This window comes from Eimeria maxima, genomic scaffold, assembly GCF_000499605.1.
Source record: "Eimeria maxima Weybridge genomic scaffold, Emw_scaff598, whole genome shotgun sequence".
Taxonomy (NCBI): Eukaryota; Apicomplexa; class Conoidasida; order Eucoccidiorida; family Eimeriidae; genus Eimeria; species Eimeria maxima.
In genome coordinates this window covers 1-21,440 of record NW_013566629.1, presented here as the reverse complement: position 1 = coordinate 21,440, position 21,440 = coordinate 1, and the positions used below count along the sequence as shown (strand labels likewise).

At 47.6% G+C, this 21,440-nt stretch overlaps 3 protein-coding genes across 3 annotated transcripts; 2 read left to right on the top strand and 1 right to left on the bottom strand.

The window, feature by feature from the left end:
• Nucleotides 1-5,446: 5,446 nt before the first annotated feature.
• Nucleotides 5,447-9,219, bottom strand: EMWEY_00038610 (DNA-directed RNA polymerases III, 39 kDa polypeptide, putative; the record flags this gene model as incomplete). The annotated part of the gene is made up of 11 exons (XM_013482351.1): nt 5,447-5,482; nt 5,698-5,838; nt 6,036-6,148; nt 6,404-6,488; nt 6,728-6,781; nt 7,010-7,176; nt 7,338-7,442; nt 7,611-7,692; nt 7,802-7,981; nt 8,837-8,883; nt 8,985-9,219. 11 exons carry the CDS (start codon nt 9,217-9,219, stop codon nt 5,447-5,449), a joined length of 1,245 nt encoding a protein of 414 aa, XP_013337805.1.
• A 4,153-nt stretch (nt 9,220-13,372) lies between these two features.
• On the top strand, nt 13,373-15,069 carry EMWEY_00038600 (S-phase kinase-associated protein, putative; the record flags this gene model as incomplete). Its single annotated transcript, XM_013482350.1, has 5 exons — nt 13,373-13,481; nt 13,712-13,851; nt 14,443-14,578; nt 14,736-14,806; nt 15,019-15,069. The coding sequence occupies 5 exons, from the start codon at nt 13,373-13,375 to the stop codon at nt 15,067-15,069; spliced, it is 507 nt and encodes a 168-aa protein (XP_013337804.1).
• Nucleotides 15,070-19,350: 4,281 nt separating this feature from the next.
• EMWEY_00038590 (hypothetical protein, conserved) lies at nt 19,351-20,320 on the top strand (the record flags this gene model as incomplete). Its single annotated transcript, XM_013482349.1, has 3 exons — nt 19,351-19,358; nt 19,598-19,874; nt 19,997-20,320. The coding sequence occupies 3 exons, from the start codon at nt 19,351-19,353 to the stop codon at nt 20,318-20,320; spliced, it is 609 nt and encodes a 202-aa protein (XP_013337803.1).
• Nucleotides 20,321-21,440: the final 1,120 nt, after the last annotated feature.

The window sequence follows — 21,440 nt, the reverse complement described above, 5'->3', positions numbered from 1 at the left end:
TGGGGTTCGAACCCACGCGATCTTCCGATCAGAGGAACTTAAGTCCACCCCCTTAACCACTCGGGCATCCGTGCTACTAGGCTCCACACCAGCAGAGGGAAATCCAACCCAGGCTCCTCTCTAGCCCACCCTGATCAGCGCTGCCGCATCACACAGCTGACGCACTATCTTCTCAACCTATAAAACCTCACCGTTCCCCACGCTTCCCTTTGCATAATTCACCACATACCTTGCATCCCCTCCGCAGACAATGCTCACTGATTCTCCATGCTATTGTTGCATGTGAAACCTTCACCAATAGCCCAACATAATATCCCTCCAATACTCCACCACACCATCCCTCGCGACACTACAGTCCACGACAACATGCAGACCATGACCAGCTCGCTCACCGCCTCCCTCTGGTCACCGGCAAAGCAACACACACATGATCGTTTCAACGCATAACCAATAAAACCTACCGTGCTTTCCGCATTGGTCTACACGCTCCACAACAGACCTACAATCCCACCTCAGGTTAAAGCCCGAAGATGCTTCCAACAACTTGCCCTGACACCTTCAGAGCCTTGCATGCGGAGCGAGACTGAACAGCACTCCAAGCTTATGTGCTGGGCCTATTTGCAAGTGATCAAATTCCGCCACTCCCCTAAAGCCGGCACACAAAGATGCTTTTTCCCGAACGCATCGAGGTAAACGAAAATTGCTTGTAGCATTCCCGTGGACCATGCAACCGATCTTGTGTGGACCCTACTGCTTCTCACACTGTTCCTTCCTCCTACGGAACCAGTTAAAGGACGGAACACGTATGGGGAGCAATTAACCCAGCACGTTATCCAAGCCTGAGTTCATAGCTGCTTCTATGCACGCCGCACGCTACCCCTGGCATTGTGTGGAACTCACGCTAAGAATCGATTAAGCTTATGCACCGTTATGAAATGATATGCTGAAGAACGCACACACCAGGAGGTGGGTCCCACAGGCATCGAAGTTGGTCCTGTCGTCGCATTGGTCACAAGCACGTACAGGCTGGGCTCTCATCATCCTCTCTCTCTCTGCAACAACCGGCTAACCAGCCCACGAAACACTGGTGGCACTGGCATTCTAGCAAAGGGAAGAGCCCGGTGCAGGCCACTGAGAGCCCTAATACTGCCACAGACAACGCGAGGTACATAGTTCTACATCTCCCACCATAACTGCCATATATGCACATAGAATTGATGGATCATCGCGAGGAAGTCGTGCACTGCCAACGTCCACTAGGTGCTGTCTTGGTTCCACTGCTACTCTAGCCACAAGCCTGCAAGATTTCGCCGTGGAACTCCTTCGTAATATCTTGCAGGTATGTCACGCACTTCCTGCGGGCTCAATAAGCTGCGGAGGTAACCGTCGCTTTACCACACGCATCGTTATCCAATATGCAACTGCTTGTGCCCTACAAAACTAGAAGTGCAAGAGCTGCTTAAGCAAAAATCTGCTAATGACGGAATAGACATGCGTTCCCTCTCGTAACTAGTCAGAGCATACAAGAGCAACCACAACGGAATCGCTCTTTGCGACGAACTTCCTGCCAACGCACTTGCCATTGGGAACGCCTGCCTGGCTGTCTGTTCTGCCTCGTTTCTCCACCGCGTTTCTCTTCCAACATGAAGTAAGCACCCCTTGTCTCCTAAAATGCTTCAGAGCCAAAGTGCATCAAAATACGCCCAGTCCCTCACGGCTATTGCAATTCTCCAAGAATGTTGCCCGCGTCACCTATGACGAACTTCCTGTAGAGTTCAAAGACTATCCGACGTCTTCGGTCTGCTGCTCAGTCCGCGTCCGTCCATTTCAACACTTCTTTGTATACATAGCATCCAGCAAACATACGTTTCGTCCCCACCATCGTAAGCCGTAGTGTGAGCCAACACTCAACAACTCAGGATCCTTTCTTCTACACTTCGGTGCTTGGAGGAAGGATACACGATGCCAACCGTGTGACGAACTTCCTGAAAACGCGCCCGCCTTCCGGTTTACCTGTTCCCTTCGTTCACAAGGCTTCCGGCTGCTGGCATGTACACTACAGCAATATTCTAAGATGTGCGATTTATACAGCAACCGCTTTAGCCCACACAATTCAACCGGCACGTCGAGCGGCAGTTACAAATACGCACTAGGCGGGAACAGCTAGAAGCTCTGCATACGTACGCCGCGACCGCGCAGCCAAAACTACTGCCGCATATTATGCTGGGTTGTACTGGCAACAAGACGATTCTCGGAAGCAGATCTCCGTCCTGCCGCAGTACCAATTTCTGGTTTGCCTAGCTGCCGGCTTATTGGACCATTTGGAAGATGGACGCACCGTCTGCCCTCCGTTGAAACTACTGAAGCGAACTTCAAAGTCATGGACCAATTAAGCTCAGGTGCGGCTGAGTATGTCTAGTGTAACATACGTACGGCAGTCCGAACCCGTTGCCCCAAAGCAAAACATACTGGCTGTGGCAACCGATACGAATCATCTGCGGCATTTGCCTGCTCAGACACCGCTGCCACGGAGCAAGCTGCCTATATCCATCACTCGAACCAGACAAGGCGGGACACGATACAAGCCAGCCCGCCACCGACACTGCTAACCACGTGCCTTGCAGATGTGCCTTGCAGGTATTCAGGTTGCTATAATTGATATACATGAATTGGGAGCAGATGTTGTGGTGCACACCACACTCCCCCGAAAAACCAGTGTGACATTCACATGAGATAACTTCAGCCATGGGCGCATGAAGGCTTGCCAACCCCTAATTAGCCTCGCCGGGCTATTGACACCACACTCATTTTCGGCTATGCTATGTGGGCGCCATCTGACGGACTCCCTGATTTTTGAGCTTAAAGTCAAATCACCTACATGGGTGGTCAGCAGAAACAGTGGACGTGACTCCTACACTTGTAGAGAGCAAGGGTGCACGCAAGTGCCACAACTTTGATACTGTTGGTTATATCTGGCGAAGCCCTCTCCTACTTTCCACCACCTATGGGGAAGCTCTAGCTCTAGCAGGAACTAAACCCAGGAATTTATACCAGCCAAACCAAGGTCTTACACGAACAACCCTTGCAGTGTTAAAAGAGAGTAGTAACGCCTCTGACCGACTATTATGCTGTTCCCGAATGTTCCAAGCGCACGATATTCTCCACCGCCCGTTGGCCCTCGAGTCCCCTGGTTCGCGTCTTTCGCTACCAGTGGTCCTCCATGCAGACCTCCCATGAACGATGGGCTTAGGCTGAAACGACATTCCTCCTTGTCATTGGTGTAGAAAAGTCGTGGGCACTCATCTAGTAAAGTTGTCACGGCGAACACAAATGCTTTATACCAGCATGTATGACCACATGTATTGCTGCCAACCTCACAGCCTGATATACAGTGTTTTCATGTGCCGACATGTCAGCCATATAAGCATAGATCGCGCATCCCCAGCGTCTGTTCACACACGTGCACGCCAGCGCCACTCTTCTAGTTGATGTAGGCTGCTTTACAAGACATTACTTTCAAGGCAACGCTCACCTCAATCTACTACAGTCGAACACTGTCCCCTAACGACGCCTCTTGAATGCTGTGGCTTAAAAGGTGCTGTTGTGTTGGTGCGCAAACGCCTCCAAGAAAGTGGCGTGCAGTACCCGTCGAGGGACAGTCAAATACAACAGTGTGCATCAAAAGGCCAGTAGGAAGGCTTCAAATGCCCCATACCTCTAGATGGTTGAAGTGATACCAGTGTGGTGTGCCTGGTGTGGCGCGCGTGCTTTCCCGCTTCTGGGAAGTTGCTTACGGCGTCCTCATATCTTCCTGCTTGTGGCTCTTCCAAAGTGTCTCCGAAACTCTCCTTGCTGGGTTGTGCAGCAGTCAAGCTGTGGAGAACGATGAGGACCGCTACTACCACACTGGCGACGATGAGTAATGTACCCTGGTCGCGCCTACGTGGCTCTACGGTGCCAAAGTCACCATTTGAATCAAGAACTGGTTCTTCAATAAGGTTTTCATGATAACTGCTCTGAACAGAAACGTCTGCTGTTCCATTCGGACCGTTTGCCGCGACAACAGTAGTCAGCAGCATCGACGAACATCGTAGGAACAATTGGATACGCCACATCTTCGGCAAAAGAAGCAGAAAGCAACTTTTTTTCAGGGTACAATTATCAAAGTACATTTCAAACATGTCCTCATGCTTAAACCAAAAAGCATTCATTATAACTATCGCCAACCGCCCCTAGCAGAAACCACTGAAGCCAATGGTCACGGGTATCGCAGCACGTCTCTGTCCCAGGACACACGAAATGGAGCAGCACCTTCCCATTGGCTTAGCTCCAAAATGTTTTGTTTTATAACAAAGATAGTGTTATACATAACGTGAAAGTTGTAACAACGTATACAAAACTCCTCCTTTGCCCACTTCTGCGTTCGCTCTGCACGCACGAGCGGTCCCGGAGGCCTCGTACCCGGGGCCTCCAGTCGTGCCTGCGCCCCTAGTGCAGATATTTTCTAGCTGATTGTGTTGTATAATATCGGTTTTACACACACTTGACTATTTTATGAAGTAACTTTACCAGTACTGGTCCTCTGAAACGCCTCATCGGCCTGTGGTACTGTAGAAAAATACATGTTGGCGTGTTCAACGATGTGTATAGGCACTTGTTAATGCAACAATAGAGAGCTTTTGCTAGAATTCAAAGCAAGCCTACAACTGAGTTCCTGTCAAGAAACAACTGAAGGTAAAACACCTCTAGTGGGGGGCAAATTTCGTGGCACAGTTTGCTACGTGTAATTGCGGCGGCATAGGGTTCCCTGTGAGACAGAAAAATGAGTGTGGTTGAACTCCGAAGGGCTTAGTTGATGCATGTGGATCTCTGCAATAAGGTGCCTGGGATCTGGCGTTCCAGAGGACGCTGTCAAAAGTCAGCAATATCGCCGTAACGCGGAGGTTGAAAGTTAATGATCACAAGTGGAGATATGTATTGGATACAGGTGCGCTGCAGGTAACTTATAACGGGAATCTAGAAGAATGCGTCTGTTGGGGGAATAGAGGTCTTCACTTTGCGGCGAAAAACCCCATGGGTACACGAGAGGAGTAGACAGGCAGACAGGACAGACAGGCAGGTTGGCAGATTGGTTAAGTAAATCGAGTGTCATGTGGGTGTTTGCGCAGGCATTTTCAGTTTTGGCGTGGCCGCTAGTGCATGCTGGTTGGTTCACCCGCTGTTGTGGAGTACACTTCAAGCTCGCAGTAGTGGGAAATATGCAACTGCATAATGTGCGACGCCTACAACTGCCGGAAAACCACGTGCCATCATTGTTCAATTTGGAGAAGCATTGCTGCAGTCCCTCTCCCATAGTACAATGCCGTATGATCTACTCGACCCCTGCAAACCACAATTGAGCAACCCTAGTAGACCAGTCCAATCTGATAAGTCTGCACACTTAACTCTACGCGTCAATCTCCTCCTCGCCCTGAGCCTCTCCCTGAAGAGCATATTACAGAAGCAGCTAGATGCTTGGCACAAATCCAAACCAAAACCTCCAAGAGCATTGGGACATGCACTGACGATGCACTAAAAGAGCAGCAGCACTGCCATGATGCCTAATCCTTGCATCATGAACCCCAATTCTTTTCCCTCAGCAATCTCAAGCATGAGCCCGCACTTCACAGACGTTGAGTGAAAATCCTAAAGCCTTACATCCACATCGAGTCCAAGCCAATGCGAAAGGTAGGTGCATTCTCTCGGATTGACTCTGCCCTCCGCGCTGCAGTCCCCCACGAGAGGACAGCCGATGCAGGGTACACTGTCCAGCAGTCGCAGGTTTTCGCTTTGGTTCCACTGATGGCACAACAAACAACACTCTATCGCTAATATCTTAACTTTCCTCACTTCCGCGGGAGGGGGAAGAGAGAAAACGCTCCCACCTCCTACTGTGGCAGACACACCTCCGCAAAGAGCTTTATAAGGACCAGCCCCTTCACCCGATAGCAGCAGCAGCAGAAGCAACCGCAGCGGCAGGAACGCGGGCGACTTACGACAAAGGTAGTTTCAGTCCCTGTGCGTATTCGGGCTACTTTGTCTTCACACTCAAGGGTGGCCACCAACTGAGAAATATCCTCGTCTGTGAAGGAGCCCCCGCCCACATCGCCTGAACCGTATACCCAACACAGCTGCTCCTGCTTCTGCTATGACGGTTGGTGCTGCTACGCATGTTGCAATAGCTGCAGCGGTGAACGCAGTGCAGATGCATGCTCCTGTGCTTGCTTTCCCTTCACAAAAAAGGCTTATTAAAGATGCTGGCTTCAAGATGTAATTATGCAGAAAACTGCCCAATGCTGAACCTTCGTATCAAGTCAAGTACACGGATGGGAAGGACTTAAAGGTTTCGTGTTCCATAAGTTACCGCTGCTCCTCATGAAAGCTACAAGAGCCGAGAAAGTGGATGACCGGGCGTTGGACAAGAACATGGCCAGGCGCTCGCGCAGTTGCTGCAAACAGTAACGCCACCAAAGCCCAAGCCCTAAACCCTAGATGTTTCCCTGTAGCAAACGGCTGGGATGGCATGCCCATCATTCAGCCTCTTGCTCTGTCTATCCGAAATCCTAATCCTAAACCCTGACCCTTAAAGCGCATGAAGCAGTTGTTTATGATGTAGCCGCCTGTGCTGTCGCCGGAAAGCTCTATCCACTAGCAATAAGAGCAAACGCTAAACCTCGAGAGCTCGTACCTCCACAAGTTCTTCGTTGAATTCCCCATTCGTGTAGAAAGAGCCACCAGCTATCTGCAAGCGCGCGACACAGCAGCCCTGGTCCCCTTGCCCTATAAACCTTCAACAGTAAAGCTTAGACGCCAAAGGCCCCAGCTGCCCAACTGATTTAAGTGAAGGTTTCCGGCAGCAATGCATCGAATTGGTGCATCCCGAAGGTATTGTCAAGCAATGTGCTGAGGCCTAGGCATGAATTAAGAATGAAAAACAGCTTATACGTTCTACTTTAGGGTTTGTTCGCACCTCTTTAGCAGGTTCCATATGCGCCAAAATGTACATTTTTCTGTTTTTAACGTGGATACTCTTCACAGGCTTTATGAGCTGCAGGTTCTCACACAGATTTCGAACCCCTCTCTGGATAATGTGCGTTTGGAGGCCTGTGGTCTTGCGAATGTCCGCCGTCCATACACCTGCACGTAAACCCTGACCGCCGAACCCCAAAACCTTCAAGCCCACCACTCGATGCATGGTACTACAAGCAGCCAGAAGCTCCTAGGCAATGTTCATAACTAGATACTTGGCACCCTCGGTTCTGTGTGACTAAGGGTTGGGGTTTGCATCTTAGGTTTACCGGTGTTTCCCGCTAACTCCACGGCGCAGTAAACTTTGTAGTCAAGCGCGTCGAGTTGTTTCAAGGCAGGGATTACGTTGGCAGGGCGGACGACGCAGCACACACCTGCAAACAACAACCAACCCCAAACCCCAAAACTTAGCTGACAAGGGTTCGTCTGGTGTTAGGAATATGTAAGGCTCCCCTCCCTGGGGTGGGGTTCTTGCTCTGACTCTGCATTCTAAATTTCGAATATCAACTAAAACACTGTGAACAATAAATCATTATTCTCACTATCGCCCTTCTTCCGGATGACTCCAGCTCGCGCCTCATTTAGTCGGTTGAAGACCGCGACGATCTTTTCCCGCGACCAACCCTGCAGAGCAGACTCTGAACCATAAACCCTAGATAGTAAGCCACAAGCAGTTGGCTCTGCATCCGATTTGCTAGTGGTGCATCATTCAAGGGGTAATAGTGGAGTATACCTGGTCAAGAAGCAGCTGCTGTGTCAATTCGTTGTTGTTACGGAGGCCCAAGTTATACGCATTGGAGAGGTCCTCCCCAGAAAGGGTTGCGGAGCCGCGGGAGGGCCCAGAACGGGGCCCCGCGGTGCCTTCTCCTGCTGGAGGCCCCCCCGAGTCTTTGGGCTCCCCTCCTGCATTGCCCTGCTTCGCAGCCGACATGGGGAGCCGAAAACCCTAGGACCTGCACAGCGTTACGCCGTCGAAACCCTCAAAGGGAGGTCCGGACCCGCATCCATGGGCTCTGCAGCACGTGTTGTTAAACCCTCAATACTACTCCCACTCTATGATACCAACCCTAATGCAGCTTAGGTGTAGGGGGCTTCGAGCAAGGTGACTATCGAGACAGGAGGGGCGAGCATGCGCAAGGATGCTTCGCAGGTAAACCGGAAACCCTAAGCCATATGCCATATAATCTCCATGCCTAAGGTTGTAGAAAACATATGCCACAAAAATGGACTGCGGGAGAATGGGCCGAAGCAGCTAGGGGCCTGCACCTGCACGTGCCTAGGCGGTGAAGAAGCAAGTGGGAAATTCAAATAAGAGCCACTAAGCATAGCCATGTAAAACAAAACAAATAGGAAACTTAAACAAACTTGGTTCTGTATGTTAGAGTGCACAGATCATTGTTAGAAGAGGCTCGGTAGCGGGCCCCCAGAGCGTTCGTGTAGTGAACAGGCACTACAATGTGGCTCTGGTGTCATTTCTAGTAGCTCATTGACCATAAAGAAAATGATTACGACATTAGCAATTAAGAAAGGGAATTAATGCTGCTAAATGTTCTAAGAATCGATTACCGTAGGTGGAGCCGTAGGTTAGTAGGATCACCCCGCCAGCTGCCACTATCAGCAGTGTAGCGTATTACCTAGTCACTACTTGGGTACCAGGTAGGTCCCTTTAGAGATCTAATTGAAAAAGAAATAGAATTATTACTATATAGGGGTATTATGTCTATAAATACGACTTTGGTGGATGCCAGTTATAGGTCAGGGTCCTTACCCTGTCGTCACCTTTGATATCTCCCCCGTCATCTAATAGGTTGGGCGCTGACACCCAGCCGTGACCGGGGTCAATTCGGAATACAATTCCTTTGGTGTGGGATGACAAGGGAGACGAGACAACTCATCAGCCACTTGGTTGCGCGTACCCGGTAAATATGTGATGATGAGGTTTGGAAACTCCGCCACAAAATCTATCCATCGATCAGTTCGTCCTCGTAATGGCTTTGATGCTTTGATCGTTCGTAAATGAGTAAGTGCATGGTGGTCTGTGTATGCGGTGACCTTTGCAACTCGCAGGAAGTGAGCCCATTTGCCGAGAGCGGTGACCAATACCAAAAATCCCTGATCATAAGTCGAGTACTTCTGCTGTGCGGGGTACATGACCTAACTGAGGAATCCAATTGGCTGACCCTCTTGCATAAGAATCGCTCCTATTGTATATCCTGATGCATTGGTGTATAGATCAAATGGCTTTGCGCTGTCTGGAATCTGTAAAGCTGTATAATCAATCAGACGTCGTTTGAGTTGTCGCACCGCGTTAGTATGAGATTCTGCCCATTCAAAGGGTGTCCCTTTTCGTGTAAGATCAACAGGAGGCCGAGCTATGATTGCGAATTCCGGATCCATTAACATGCGGCAGTAGTTGATCGTGCCTAGGAACTGATGAACTGAGTCTCATTTTCCAGCACTTCGGGCCACATCCTTATCGCTGTAATACTGTCTGCTGCGGGTTTAATTCCCTCTAATGGTGTATCCAAAGTATGCAAGTTCCTGTTTGGCAAATTTACACTTTCGAAACTTCGGCTAAAAGTGATGTTGTAGTAAGATTCCTAACATATGTCGGAGCAAAACCTCGTGACTGGGTAGATCGGGGCTGTAGATAAGGGTGTCGTCTAGATGGGCGATAACTCCTTGACCCAATAACGGTTGTAAATAGGTATTAATATTTGCCTGAAAGGTAACTGGTGCTCCCGTAAGACCAAAAGGCATAACCTTGTATTCGAATAATCGTAATACCGAACGGAAGGCTGTTTTCCACTTGTCTGCCCTTGTCATGCGGATTTGATGGAAGCCAGATTCCACGTCGAGAGTAGAAAACAATTTTGCTCCTCCTAACATCTCAAGTATAGTTAGAACCGAAGGGAGGGGGAAATCGGGGGCAACAGTGAGTGCGTTTACCTTTCGGTAATTCACAACCATCCGCATCTTGCGTTCACCTGTCCCTCCTCTATTGACCATGATTATGAGGGCAAATATAAGTGAGTATGTAGGTCCAACCCAGTCATTAGCCGATAACTGAGCGATTTCCTGTTTGTGTGCTTGGAGCTGTTCGGGTGTCATATGATATATAGTAGCCTTAGACGACAACTTCCCTGTCACTGGTAGGATCCTGTGATCGTATGGGCGCTTCGGTGGCAGTCCTCAAGGAAGTTTAACAGCGAATACCGCACAATAATCTCGCAGTACATCTAGGATTTGATGTGGAGTTGCCCTTGAAATCTCTTATTTCATCCAATCATCAATGTGAGTATGTTATAAGGAGGCTGTCGGCCAAGACCATTCTTCCACGTCGTTCATTAGCTCTCTAGTTGCCGGGAGTTCTGCAACTGTGTACCTGACAGAAGTTGGTGAGGTCTCAAACAAAGCATAACACAGAGCTCCCTGCCCCTCATCTGTAGATTTTCGGCCCACCGGAAGGGCAAATATGTTGGACATCCCATGTAGGGGGTGTGATAATTCATTTGTGTTCTCCTTACCCTGTTGTAGTAATGTGTCTATTTTCACCTTGTTCCTTGCCCGAGGGGGTATTTTGTACCTTTGGGGAGGTGGATGTAGAAGTGCTCTCGCCTCATCCAGTGACAGATCTGCTATCTGTTTTGCAAGTATATCATAAGGTTGCTCTGCCGGGGTCGTAGACGTGCTACAGGAGCGTTTATCTTTGTTTCCTTCTGCTTGGTACGATCTAGTATTAGATAGGACCATCTCCCATCTACATATGCACGTAATTTATCAGCGTGGAAGGACCACGCCGCCTTATGCTCAGTTAGCCAATCTAGTCCTAATACTAAATCGTATGGTAGATGCCCTACTAAGAAGTCTCTGCACAATCACGCATCCCCACACCACATTATTGCTCCCTTTGCTACTCGATCAATCCTTAATTGCTCACCGTTGCCCACTGGGAAAATGCACTCCTCTCCTAGCCGTCGTACTTTTAGCTGTAGACTATCCACATTCCTAGGACTGATAAAACTCCTTGATGCCCCTGAATCTAATAGTGCCTCGCATTCGCTTCCTGCCACATTGACCCCTGAAGTGGCAATTGCCCCTGCATTACACATTATTCCTCTAACACTGGAGATGGCCCCGTTGCCTCTCCACCACAGTGACTCTCTATCGTACACATCGGGTGCATCATTTTCTTGCTTTCCATTGGGCTTGGGTTCTTCCTGTGGGGGCGTTATAATCCCTAAATTACATGGCTCTACTAATGTCTGCTGCGGCTTCTCAGCTAAGTTCCCTTCCGTTCCTGCTTGCTTATCCTTTAACAACAGCTTCCTTTCCCAGTCAGGGGAGACTACTGTGGTGGTCATGTTGCTACTGCGCAGATAGTTCCTTTACCCTCAGCATGTCGCCTAGTACATGGACGACTAGGCTCGATCGTTTAAGCGTCCCTCGTCCGTGACGTTAGAACGTGGTTGTCTCTTTTCGGGCTTCGTTGCTGAAGCAGTTCTCATAGTCATTGGGGAGGGGCAATCCCGGCCATAATGCCGTACACCCCCACATATCCGGCACATCTCCCCTGTACGACGTAGAGCTTCCTGGCGAGAGGGGCATTGCGAAGCTATATGCCCCCTGCCCCTGCACACGAAACATTTTCCCTAGATACTCGCCAGTCCGGTAGGTTTCCTCTGTCAATATTTCGTGGTTCCTTAGAGGACCAACTTCGAATATGCCAATGGGTCTCTTCCAAATATTGCACAGTTTGCCTTAGTTGTTTCAATATCTCATCTCTAGGCACTACAATCTGTTTCAACACTGTAGCCGCTTCTTCCCAAGTTGTGAATTTGACATGCCCCTCATTTGTCATCCTCAGTACGATCTCGTCAGGCAGGTTCGCTAAAAATTGTTCACTTGCTGCTCCTGCGGTAAGTGTTCTCCCTTACACAGTACTGCTGAAAACTCGAAGGCATACTTTACTGGATTTCCTACTATCTGACTTCATATAAACGTGAGACTATTTCTTCTCGTGGTACCTCGCAGAATCTAGTTAGCATAGTACGTTTGAGAGCTTCCCAATTGCTGACGGTTTCCCGGGTATCCCATAGGCAGAACAGTAATTTAATGCTTCTCCGGTCAAATATGTAGGCAATTCTTGTCCTCAGTTTTCCGTGAGTATTCCGGTTTCGACAAACACCAACCCTATATGATGAAGGAAGCACATCATATTCCTGCCATCCTCATGTGGAATATTGAGGTTAACGGTCCTAAGGTAATCACTAGGAGGGTTTAACAGCGCCATGCGATCAACTAATGAAGTCCGCATTGGAATTATCGCGCTGGCGTTGGACCCGATTATCCTTCCCACTGGGTTTGCCCGCGTATATTGGCACAATCACGATCTGTCTTCTTTTGCCTGGCTTTTTAATTGTGCTGCGGCTGATTCTTATTATACATTCCACTATTGAGAAGAGGTTACTGGGTTGGAACAGCCCCGAAATGTAGTGCGCAGCCATCCCAAGCTGTGTCTACTTATCATCTCGTCCTGCCAGGCTTCCTAAGTTCTATCTCCGACTACCCAAATCCTCAGAAGTCTATGCTGCAAGTACCTATTCATGTTAGATTCACATGTATTAACAACGTGAGTTCATAGAATAAAGGAACTGTGTTCCTAATTGACCCCGGTCATGGCTGGGTGTCAGCGCCCAACCTATTAGATGACGGGTGGATATCAACGCTGACGATACAGTAAGGAGCCTGACCTATAACTGGCATCCGCCAAAGTCTTATTTATAGACATAATACTCATATATAGTAATAATTCTATTTCTTTTTCAATTAGATCTCTAAAGGGGCCTACCTGGTACCCAAGTAGTGACTAGGTAATACGCTACACTGCCGATAGTGGCAGCTGGCGGGGTAATCCTACTATCCTATGGCTCCATCTACGGTACTCGATTCTTAGAACATTTAGCAGCATTAATTCCCTTTCTTAATTGCTGATGTCATAATTATTCTCTTTATGGTCAATGAGCTACTAGAAATCACACCAGAGCCACATTGTAGTGCCTGTGCACTACACTTGAAGTTCATATCGTTGCGTTCGTTTGTTGAATGTTGATAAGAGCGACATAAATGGTCATTTTTGTTGGTTTTTTCTCCAAATAGGCAAAACTTGATCTTCTTCTTGTGAATCCATCGTCTTTTTCTACCTGTCTCACCCGGTTTCTCCATAAGGTGACGTCAGACAATTTTTCAGCGGAGCTGAGCACTCTACTGCGTGAACCGCCACAGTTCAAGTTCAGATTTCGAAATGGAGTCTGAACAAAGATGCGTCGTTCTTGTTTCGAGCGAAGGAGAGGAATTCAAGGTGCCTAGGGAAGTTGCTTCTGCTTCTTTGCTCGTCAAGTCTATGACAGAAGGTATATAAGGAAATATACAGCAGATAACCCATAAACTCTATTAGGGTTTAGGGTTTAGGGTTTAGGGTTTAGGAATAAGGATGCATGGCATGGCATGAGTTTTTGTCTTGCTGGCCTATGCCTTCACAGCTCACCAGGATGGGCGGACGTTTCCTAACACTTCTCGGGCTTTCTCCATTTCTGCTTCTGCTTCTGCTGCTGCTGCTGCTGCTGCTTAATTGCTGCTGCAGATGGAGACGACACAGATGTAGTTCCTTTGCCTAAAGTTAGCAGTTATATCCTCAAGAAAGTCGTGGAGTATTGTACGCATCATCATGACAATCCTCCAGAAGATATTCCTACGCCTCTCAAGACCAGCAACCTCGCAGAGGTAAATGCATGCATGCAATGCATGCATGCAGTTATTGCATGCAATACGTGCATATCCGTTAATGTACTGCATGCGTTAAGCAGATAATATACAGAGGTGTGAGTATAAATGTGTAATGGTGTGCATGCAAGGACAGCTACTCCTCTCCGCCTCTCCACACGGAGAGTAAGAAGGGAAAAAGAGCAAAATGCATGCATGCAGCACATGCATTGCATATTTGGGGCTGGATTATACTTAGCTTCCTTTTTGTGTCAGCCGTTGCTGCTTGACGGAGGAGGAGAATGTGCCGTAGCTCGGTGATGTTTATTTATTTATTTATTTATTTATTTATTTATTTATTTATTTTATTTGTTTATTTATATATTATTTATAATTAATTTATTTATTTATTATTTATTTATTTATTTTAGTGTTGTTTGTTTGCCCGCTTCCTTGTGGTGTTCTGTACTGCACGAGGTGTGTACCTGAAGTTTCCTCATTTCTTTTACTTTGCTTCTGCTGCTTCTGCCGCTGGTGCTGCTGTTGCTGCTGCTGTTGCTTCTGCTGCTGCTGTTGCTGCTGTTGCTGCTGCTGCTGCTGCTGCTGCTGCAGGTTGTATCTGAATTTGACTTCAACTTTGTTAATGTTGAGCAAACAGTTCTTTTTGATTTGCTGCTAGCAGCAGATTATCTCAACATTCCTTCCTTACTCCTCCTTACCTCCGCCAAGGTTGCATCCATGATTAAAGGTCTGCTGCTGCTGCTGCTGCTGCTGCTGTTGTTGTTGCTGCTGTTTCTCCTGCTTTTGCTTTTGCTGTTTCTGCTGCTTCTGCTGATTATCGCCATGCTTGCTGCTCCTGCTGCTCCTGCTGCTGCTGCTGCTGCTGCTGCTGCGCTTCTCCTTAGGCAGGAGCCCCGAGGAAATCCGCAGGGAATTTAACATTGTCAACGACTTTACTCCAGAAGAGGAGGCCCAGGTACATAACAGTGCTGCTGCTGCTGCTGCTGCTGCTGCTGCTGCTGCTGCTGCTGCTGCTGCTGCTGCTGGCGTTTCTGTTGATGCCTCTCGATTGTTTGAATGTTTTTTTCCTCTGCAGATTAGAGAAGAGAACAGATGGTGCGAAGACGCCTAAATCTGTTGCTGCAGTTGCTGCTGCTGCTGCTGCCGCTGCTCTTTTGCTGCACGCAGTACCAGCAGCAGCAGCAGCAGCAGCAGCAGCAGCCCGCTGTACAGCTATAACATTTATGTCTATCTATATGCTAAAGATTAAGCCTAAATTGCTGCTGCTTTTGCAGTAGCAACACAGACGTAGAAACAGCAACAACAGCAGCAGCAGCACCTGCTGCTGCTGCTGCTGCTGCTGTTGCTGTTGCTGCTAGTTCTGCTGCTGCCCGATCAGGGAGTTATAGCCGCGCAGCAGGAAGGGGATTCTGGTTTATTGGTGTTTGTATATAAAAGGAGAAAAAAACTTCTTGATGATTTACGTCAATTATATAATAAATATATAAAAATGTATATATTTATTTATTTATTTATTTATTTATATTTATATTTATATTTATATTTATATTTATATTTATATTTATTTATAATATATAAATTAGGTATAAGAAGAAGTATAGTTAATCTAGGCAGATAGGGGGGGGAGAGATTTGTACAATAAGTAGTTCTTATAAAAAAATGCAATATATTCATCTTTACCCCATCAAAACCCTAAACCCTAAACCCTAAACCCTAAACCCTAGTCCTCTCTTGTCTGCATACCCAGCAGCTGGCTACGCTTTTTTTCTTCTCTTACCTAACACATTGCAAGACAAGGAAGGAGGAGGAGGAGGAATAAATATTATATATTGGTGCATGCGTACTTAAATATATCTTTTTTATATATGTTAATACACATCAATAACTCAATAAAACAAAAATAAACAAAAAAAAAGCAAAGCAGCAAGAAAAAGATTTATTTCCTCCGCTAGCCGCTGCTAGGCCTAGGGTTTAGGGTTTAGGGTTTAGGGTTTAGGGTTTGGTGTTTCTGGTTTAGATGTTAGGCTATAGTGTAGATTCTAGGGACTAAAGATTAGAGTCTAGGGTTTATGAAATATATTTTAGGGTTTAAATTAGTGTTTAGGGTTTAGGATTTAGGGTTTAGGGTTTATGAGATGAAAACTCGGTACCGTACGCCGGGGGCCCCTGAGGGGCCCCCTGGGCCCCCCAGGGCACTGAATAGGAAATAATTGGGGCAAAAGATGAATATTTAACAAATTTTCTCATTTAAATGCTTTATAATATAGAATTTAAATTAGGGTTTAGGGTTTAGGGTTTAGGGTTTTAAGGAGCCACCGCCTACTCGACAGCTGCGGGGCCCCTCGATCGCCGAAGGCCCCATGAGGGCTGAGGTGTATCGACACCTAAATTAAAATTGAAACCCTATATGCTGCTGCTTCTTCTTCGCCTGCTGCTGCTGCTGCAACAACCATAGCCAGCAGCACCAGCAGCAGCAGCAGCAGCATCACGTGTACCTGCAATTCTTAGTACACCACAGACAACCCTAACTGCAGCCGGATGCTGCGCACAAGCCTGCAGCAGCAGCAGCGGCTGCTGCTGCTGCCTCGCAGCAGATCCTTCGCAGCACCCGGTGGGTGTACTACCCCAGCAGCAGCAGCAGCAGCAGCAGCAGCAGCTCCGAACACTACGTTTCCGTCGCAGCAAGGCATGCACTTGAGGAGAAGATGTCTTCTTCCCTCCTTTGCAGCGCATGCTACGCAGCCCAACAGCTGCTGCTGCAGCATCTGCAGCAGCAGCATCCACAGCAGCAGCTTCAGCAACATCTGCAGCAGCAGCAGCAGCAGCAGCAGCAGCAGGAGAGGCCTGGTAACAGATCGAGCTCAGCTGCTGCTGGATTTGCCTAAGGCAGAAGGAGATGATTTTGTTAATAAATGCACACAAGCGGTAAGAAGGAGCACTAGCTAGCTAGCTAGCTAGCTAGCTGGCTAGGTAGCTAGCTAGCCAGCTAGCTAGCTACCTAGACTGTCTAGCTGTATAGACAGCCTAGCTAGCTACGCAGGCAGGCGCATTGGCTAGCTAGCTAGCTAGCTATCCATCTATCTATTTATGTATATAGAGAAGACTGCATAACTGCTGCTGCTGCTGCTGTTGCTGCTGCTGCTGCTTGTGCTGCTGCAGGCTGCCTACCCAGCTGGTGCAGCAGACCAATGGCCTCTATTGTCCTCGCTGCTGCATGCAAAAGCAGCAACTTTTTTCCCGCTGCAGTTGGTGCAGCTGCTGCAGCTATTTGCTGCTGCACCTTATGCAGATGAGGCCCTTCTTGCTGCTGTTGCAGGGAGGTAAGATAATAATATACATATATACATCTATATATTTATATTTATTTATTTATATTTATTTATATTTATATTTATTTATATTTATTTATATTTATTTATATTTATTTATATTTATTTATATATGTATATATACAAGAAAAATAAATACGTATATATGTATATATATACAATAAAATAGGGAAAAAAGAGAGCAATAAATACCTTAATAAGTAGCGATTAATGAGTAAATTAATAAAATAAATAGATAAATATAATTAATATAATTAAATATATTTATTTATTTATTTATTTATTTATTTAGGGCAGAAGATTTAATTATTTCCTCCTCTCCTCCTCGCGCGATCGAATTTTTTCGTTTTTCTGCAAAGTTGGGATTTTCGCATCCATTTGTGCGTTTTTTCTTCTTTTTTTTCTTTTTTTTTGTTCTTTTTTGCTCCTTTTTTCTCTTGTTTAGTCCTTTTTAGTCCTTTTTATGCTTTTTTAGATACATTCTAGTCTTTATTAATCCTTTTCTTCTTCCTTTTTGCCCTTTTTACTCTTTTTTTCTCGTTTTTACTCCTTCGTGCGCGTCCTCCTCTTTCTTCCTTTTTTCCTCTTTTTTCCTCTTTTTTCCTCTTTTTTCCTCTTTTTTCCTCTTTTTTTCTTTTTTTTATTCCTTTTTCCTCCTTTTATTCTTCTTGAATATATCCTGCTGATGCTGCTGATGCCTCGTTGCTGCGATTTGCATGCAGGTGCAGCAGCCGCTGCAGCAGCGGACGCTGGAGGTGCTGCACCTACTAGAGTCCCATCATTTGCCTTCTGCTCTTTGCAGCCTTGCAGCCCTCCATGCTGGCGGTGCAGCAAGAGCAGCAGCAGCAGCAGCAAAAGAGGGAACAGCAGCAGCAGCAGCAGACAGAGGCAACAACCAAGACAATCGTAATCTGCTGCTGCTAGTAGATGGTCTAGCAACACAAGCATCTCTTTTATGTAGCGAAATAAGCAAAAGTTCTACTACTCTCTTAAGGTGCAGCAGCAGCAGCAGCAGCAGCAACTGCAGCAGCAACTGCAGCAGCAACTGCAGAAGCAGCAGCAGCAGCAGCAGCAACTGTCCATGTCTGTTCTTTGTTGCTGCAGCTGCGTAGAGGCATTAAGCCGCATGCATTATCATCATGACGATCTTCTCTCCCTCTTCCAACAAAGACTAGAAGACGGGCTAGGCGTAAACCCTAAACCCTAAACCCTAAACCCTAAACCCTAAACCCTAAACCCTAAACCCTAAACCCTTGCTGCTGTTTGTTTGTCTATCTCTCTCGTTAGTGTCTGCGCTACTTTGTCATCTGCTGCATGCAGGCACTTAATATTCGCGATTTGCTGCTTGCTGCTGCTGCTGCTGCTCGCTATGGACTGTCTGCACACCTGGAGGCACTGAGGTATGCTGCAGCAACCGCCTGTGCATCTGCTGCTGCTGCTGCTGTATCTGCAGCAGCAGCAGCGGCTGCTGCTGCAGGACTGTCTGCCCTCTGTATTCTTTATTTGCTGCAAACAAACAAAATTGCAAGTGCCTCTCTTTTACCCTGCTTCTGCTGCTGCTGCTGCTGCTGCTGCTGCTGCTGCTGCTGCTGCTGCTGCTGCTGCTGCTGCAGGGAGGAGCTGCTGCAGAGGGCGCCCGAGGCATGCAACAGTTGGGAGGGTTTAGGAAAGATGCTCCATCTTCAGCATAAGTACAGGTGGGTGCAGCACGAGCAGCACGCCGCCGCCGCCGCAGCAGCAGCAGCAACAACAACAGCAGCAGCAACAGCAGCAGCAGCAGCAGATTATCTTTTATATATTTATGTCTGCAGGCTGCATTGCCCTAAACTGCAGCAAATATGTTTAGCTGCTATAGAAGATAAATTGGGGTGTATGTACACCTCAATACCCAACATATCCCTACTATTGGCATTATTAGCACCTAAGGATATTGAGCTTGTTGTAAGCTGCTGCTGCTGTTGCTGCTGTTGCTGCTGTTGCTGTTGCTGCTGCTGCTGCTGTTGGTGGTATAGTTGGTGTTGCTGCTGCTGCTGCAGAGGTGTTGATTGTTGTGTCTTTTGTCCTGCAGGGATCCTTGCTGCTGACACCGCAGCTGTCTGCTGCTCTTGCTGCTCTTCCCTGCAGCAGCATCTGCAATGTTGCCTATGCTGCTGCTCTCTGCCTCTTCCAGATGATGCGGTATGCTGCTGCTGCTGCTGCTGTTGCTGCTGCTGCTGTTGCTGCTGCTGCTGTTGTTGCTGCTGCTGTGGGTGCTGCTGCTGGTGTGCAGGTGTGGGGGCAGTTGCTGGTAAGAGCTGCTGCTGACAGTGCTGCTGCATCTGCAGAAGGACGTACAGCAGCAGTAGCAGCAGCAGCACATGCAGCAGCGGCTGCAGCAAGAGGGTTTCTGTAGTGTTACTGTTTATTTGTGCATGCAGCAAGGACGGGGTAGAGAAGACGCTGCAGCAGCAGCAGCTGCTGCTAAGAAGACTTGATGCTGCTGTGCTGCTGCTGTCGCAGCAGCAGCAGCGGCTGTCTGTGCAGCAGCGGGAGATATTTAAGGAAATTTGCTTCTTTATTTGCTGCCTTCCTCCTGCTGCTGCAGTGTCTGCACAGGCTAAAGATTTTGCTGCTGCTGCTGCTGCTGCAGCACCTGTGGGGCCCTTGCCAAGGGGGGTACCTGGCTTAGATTATACCCAAATAGACATTAAGCCAGTAAGCCTCTTGCATGCAAGAATGCATGCATGCATGCATTCTTGCATGCAGCCCCACAAACATGCACGTGTGCATGCATGCATGCATGCATGCATGCGTATTTTTGGGGCTTTTTTCTGCAGGCGTTGTCTCGAAGAGTTTTGGTTACAACAGAAGCAACAGGAGAAGTGGCCCTGCACCACGTGGGTGAGCGCGAGGTGTACGTACAGCTGGAGCAGCAGCAGCAGCAGCAGCAAAAACAGCAGCAGAAGCAGCAGAAGCAGAGACGGAGGCGGGGGGAGTTGGCGGAGCTGCTGCCTGGTGTCTTGCTGCTGGAGGATTTCCCTGCATTGACAGCAGCAGAAGCTTTCTCCCTTGCATGCATTGCTTCTTCGTCTTCTGCTGCTGCTGCAGCAGCAGCAGCAACAACAACACCCCTGCAGCACCGCTTAGTAGCGGCGAGCTGACGGCCATTAGGTGCTGCGTCTTGCTGCTGCTAGGGTGTATCTCTACACTGCTGCTGCGCTGCTCTGCTGCTGCTGTTGCTGCTGCTGCTGCTGCAATTCTCTGCTGCAGCAACAGATGCTGCTGCTGTCTTTGGTGCAACTATAAGTGCTCCCTTGCAGCAGCAGCAGCAGCAACAGCAAAGAACAGCAGCACAGTACCGCAGCAGCAGCAGCAGCAGCAGAACTAATTCGTTACTCCTCTAAGTTATTTATTATTAGCTGCCTATACACCCCAACTGCATGCATAATTATTAATTAAATAAATAAATAAATAAAAAAAAATAAAAATAAAATTAAAATCAATGAAGGAGGAAAAACATAATAAAAGACAAAATATAAGAAAAGCAGCATCAATTCCCCCTGCTGCTGCTGCTGCTGCTGCTGCTGCTGCAGTTTGCTGCTGCTGCTGCTGCAGCTGCTGCTGCAGCTGTTTCTAGTGCTATTTGCTGCAGCAAATAGACAAACAACGCCGGCCCCTGTGTCTGCACAAGAACCTGCTGCTGCGACTACTAATTGTGCTGCTGCAGCAGTTTGCTGCTGCTGTTGCTGCTGCAGCTGCTGCTGCACTTTTCTGCTGCAGCAGCAGTATGCTGCCGCTGCTGCTGCTGCAACAGCAGTTTGCTGCCAATGTTATGCTGTACCCTGCTGCTGTCTACATAGCTGCTTAGCCTGCTGCAGTAGGAATGGCGTGCTGCTAATGCTGCTGCTGTGGCTATTGTTATTGCTGCTGCTGTTACTGCAGCAGCAGCAGCAGCTGCTGCACTGCAGCTGTTATTGTTCTGCTGCTGCAACAGTGCAGTTTTAAATGTATTACTAATTAATATTAATTATTTATAAATTAATTAATTAATTAATTAATTATCTTTTTTATCTGTCGTGCTGCTGCTGCTGCTGCTGCTGCTGCTGCTGCTGCTGCTGCTGCTGCTGCTGCTGCTGCTATTAAAGAGACAATCTATTAATTCTTTTCTTGCTTGTTGGTTACCATCAAATGTATCTCTTTCCTCAAACTTTACCCTAATAAATAAATAAATAAATAAATAAATAAATAAATAAATAAATAAATAAATAAATAAATAAATAA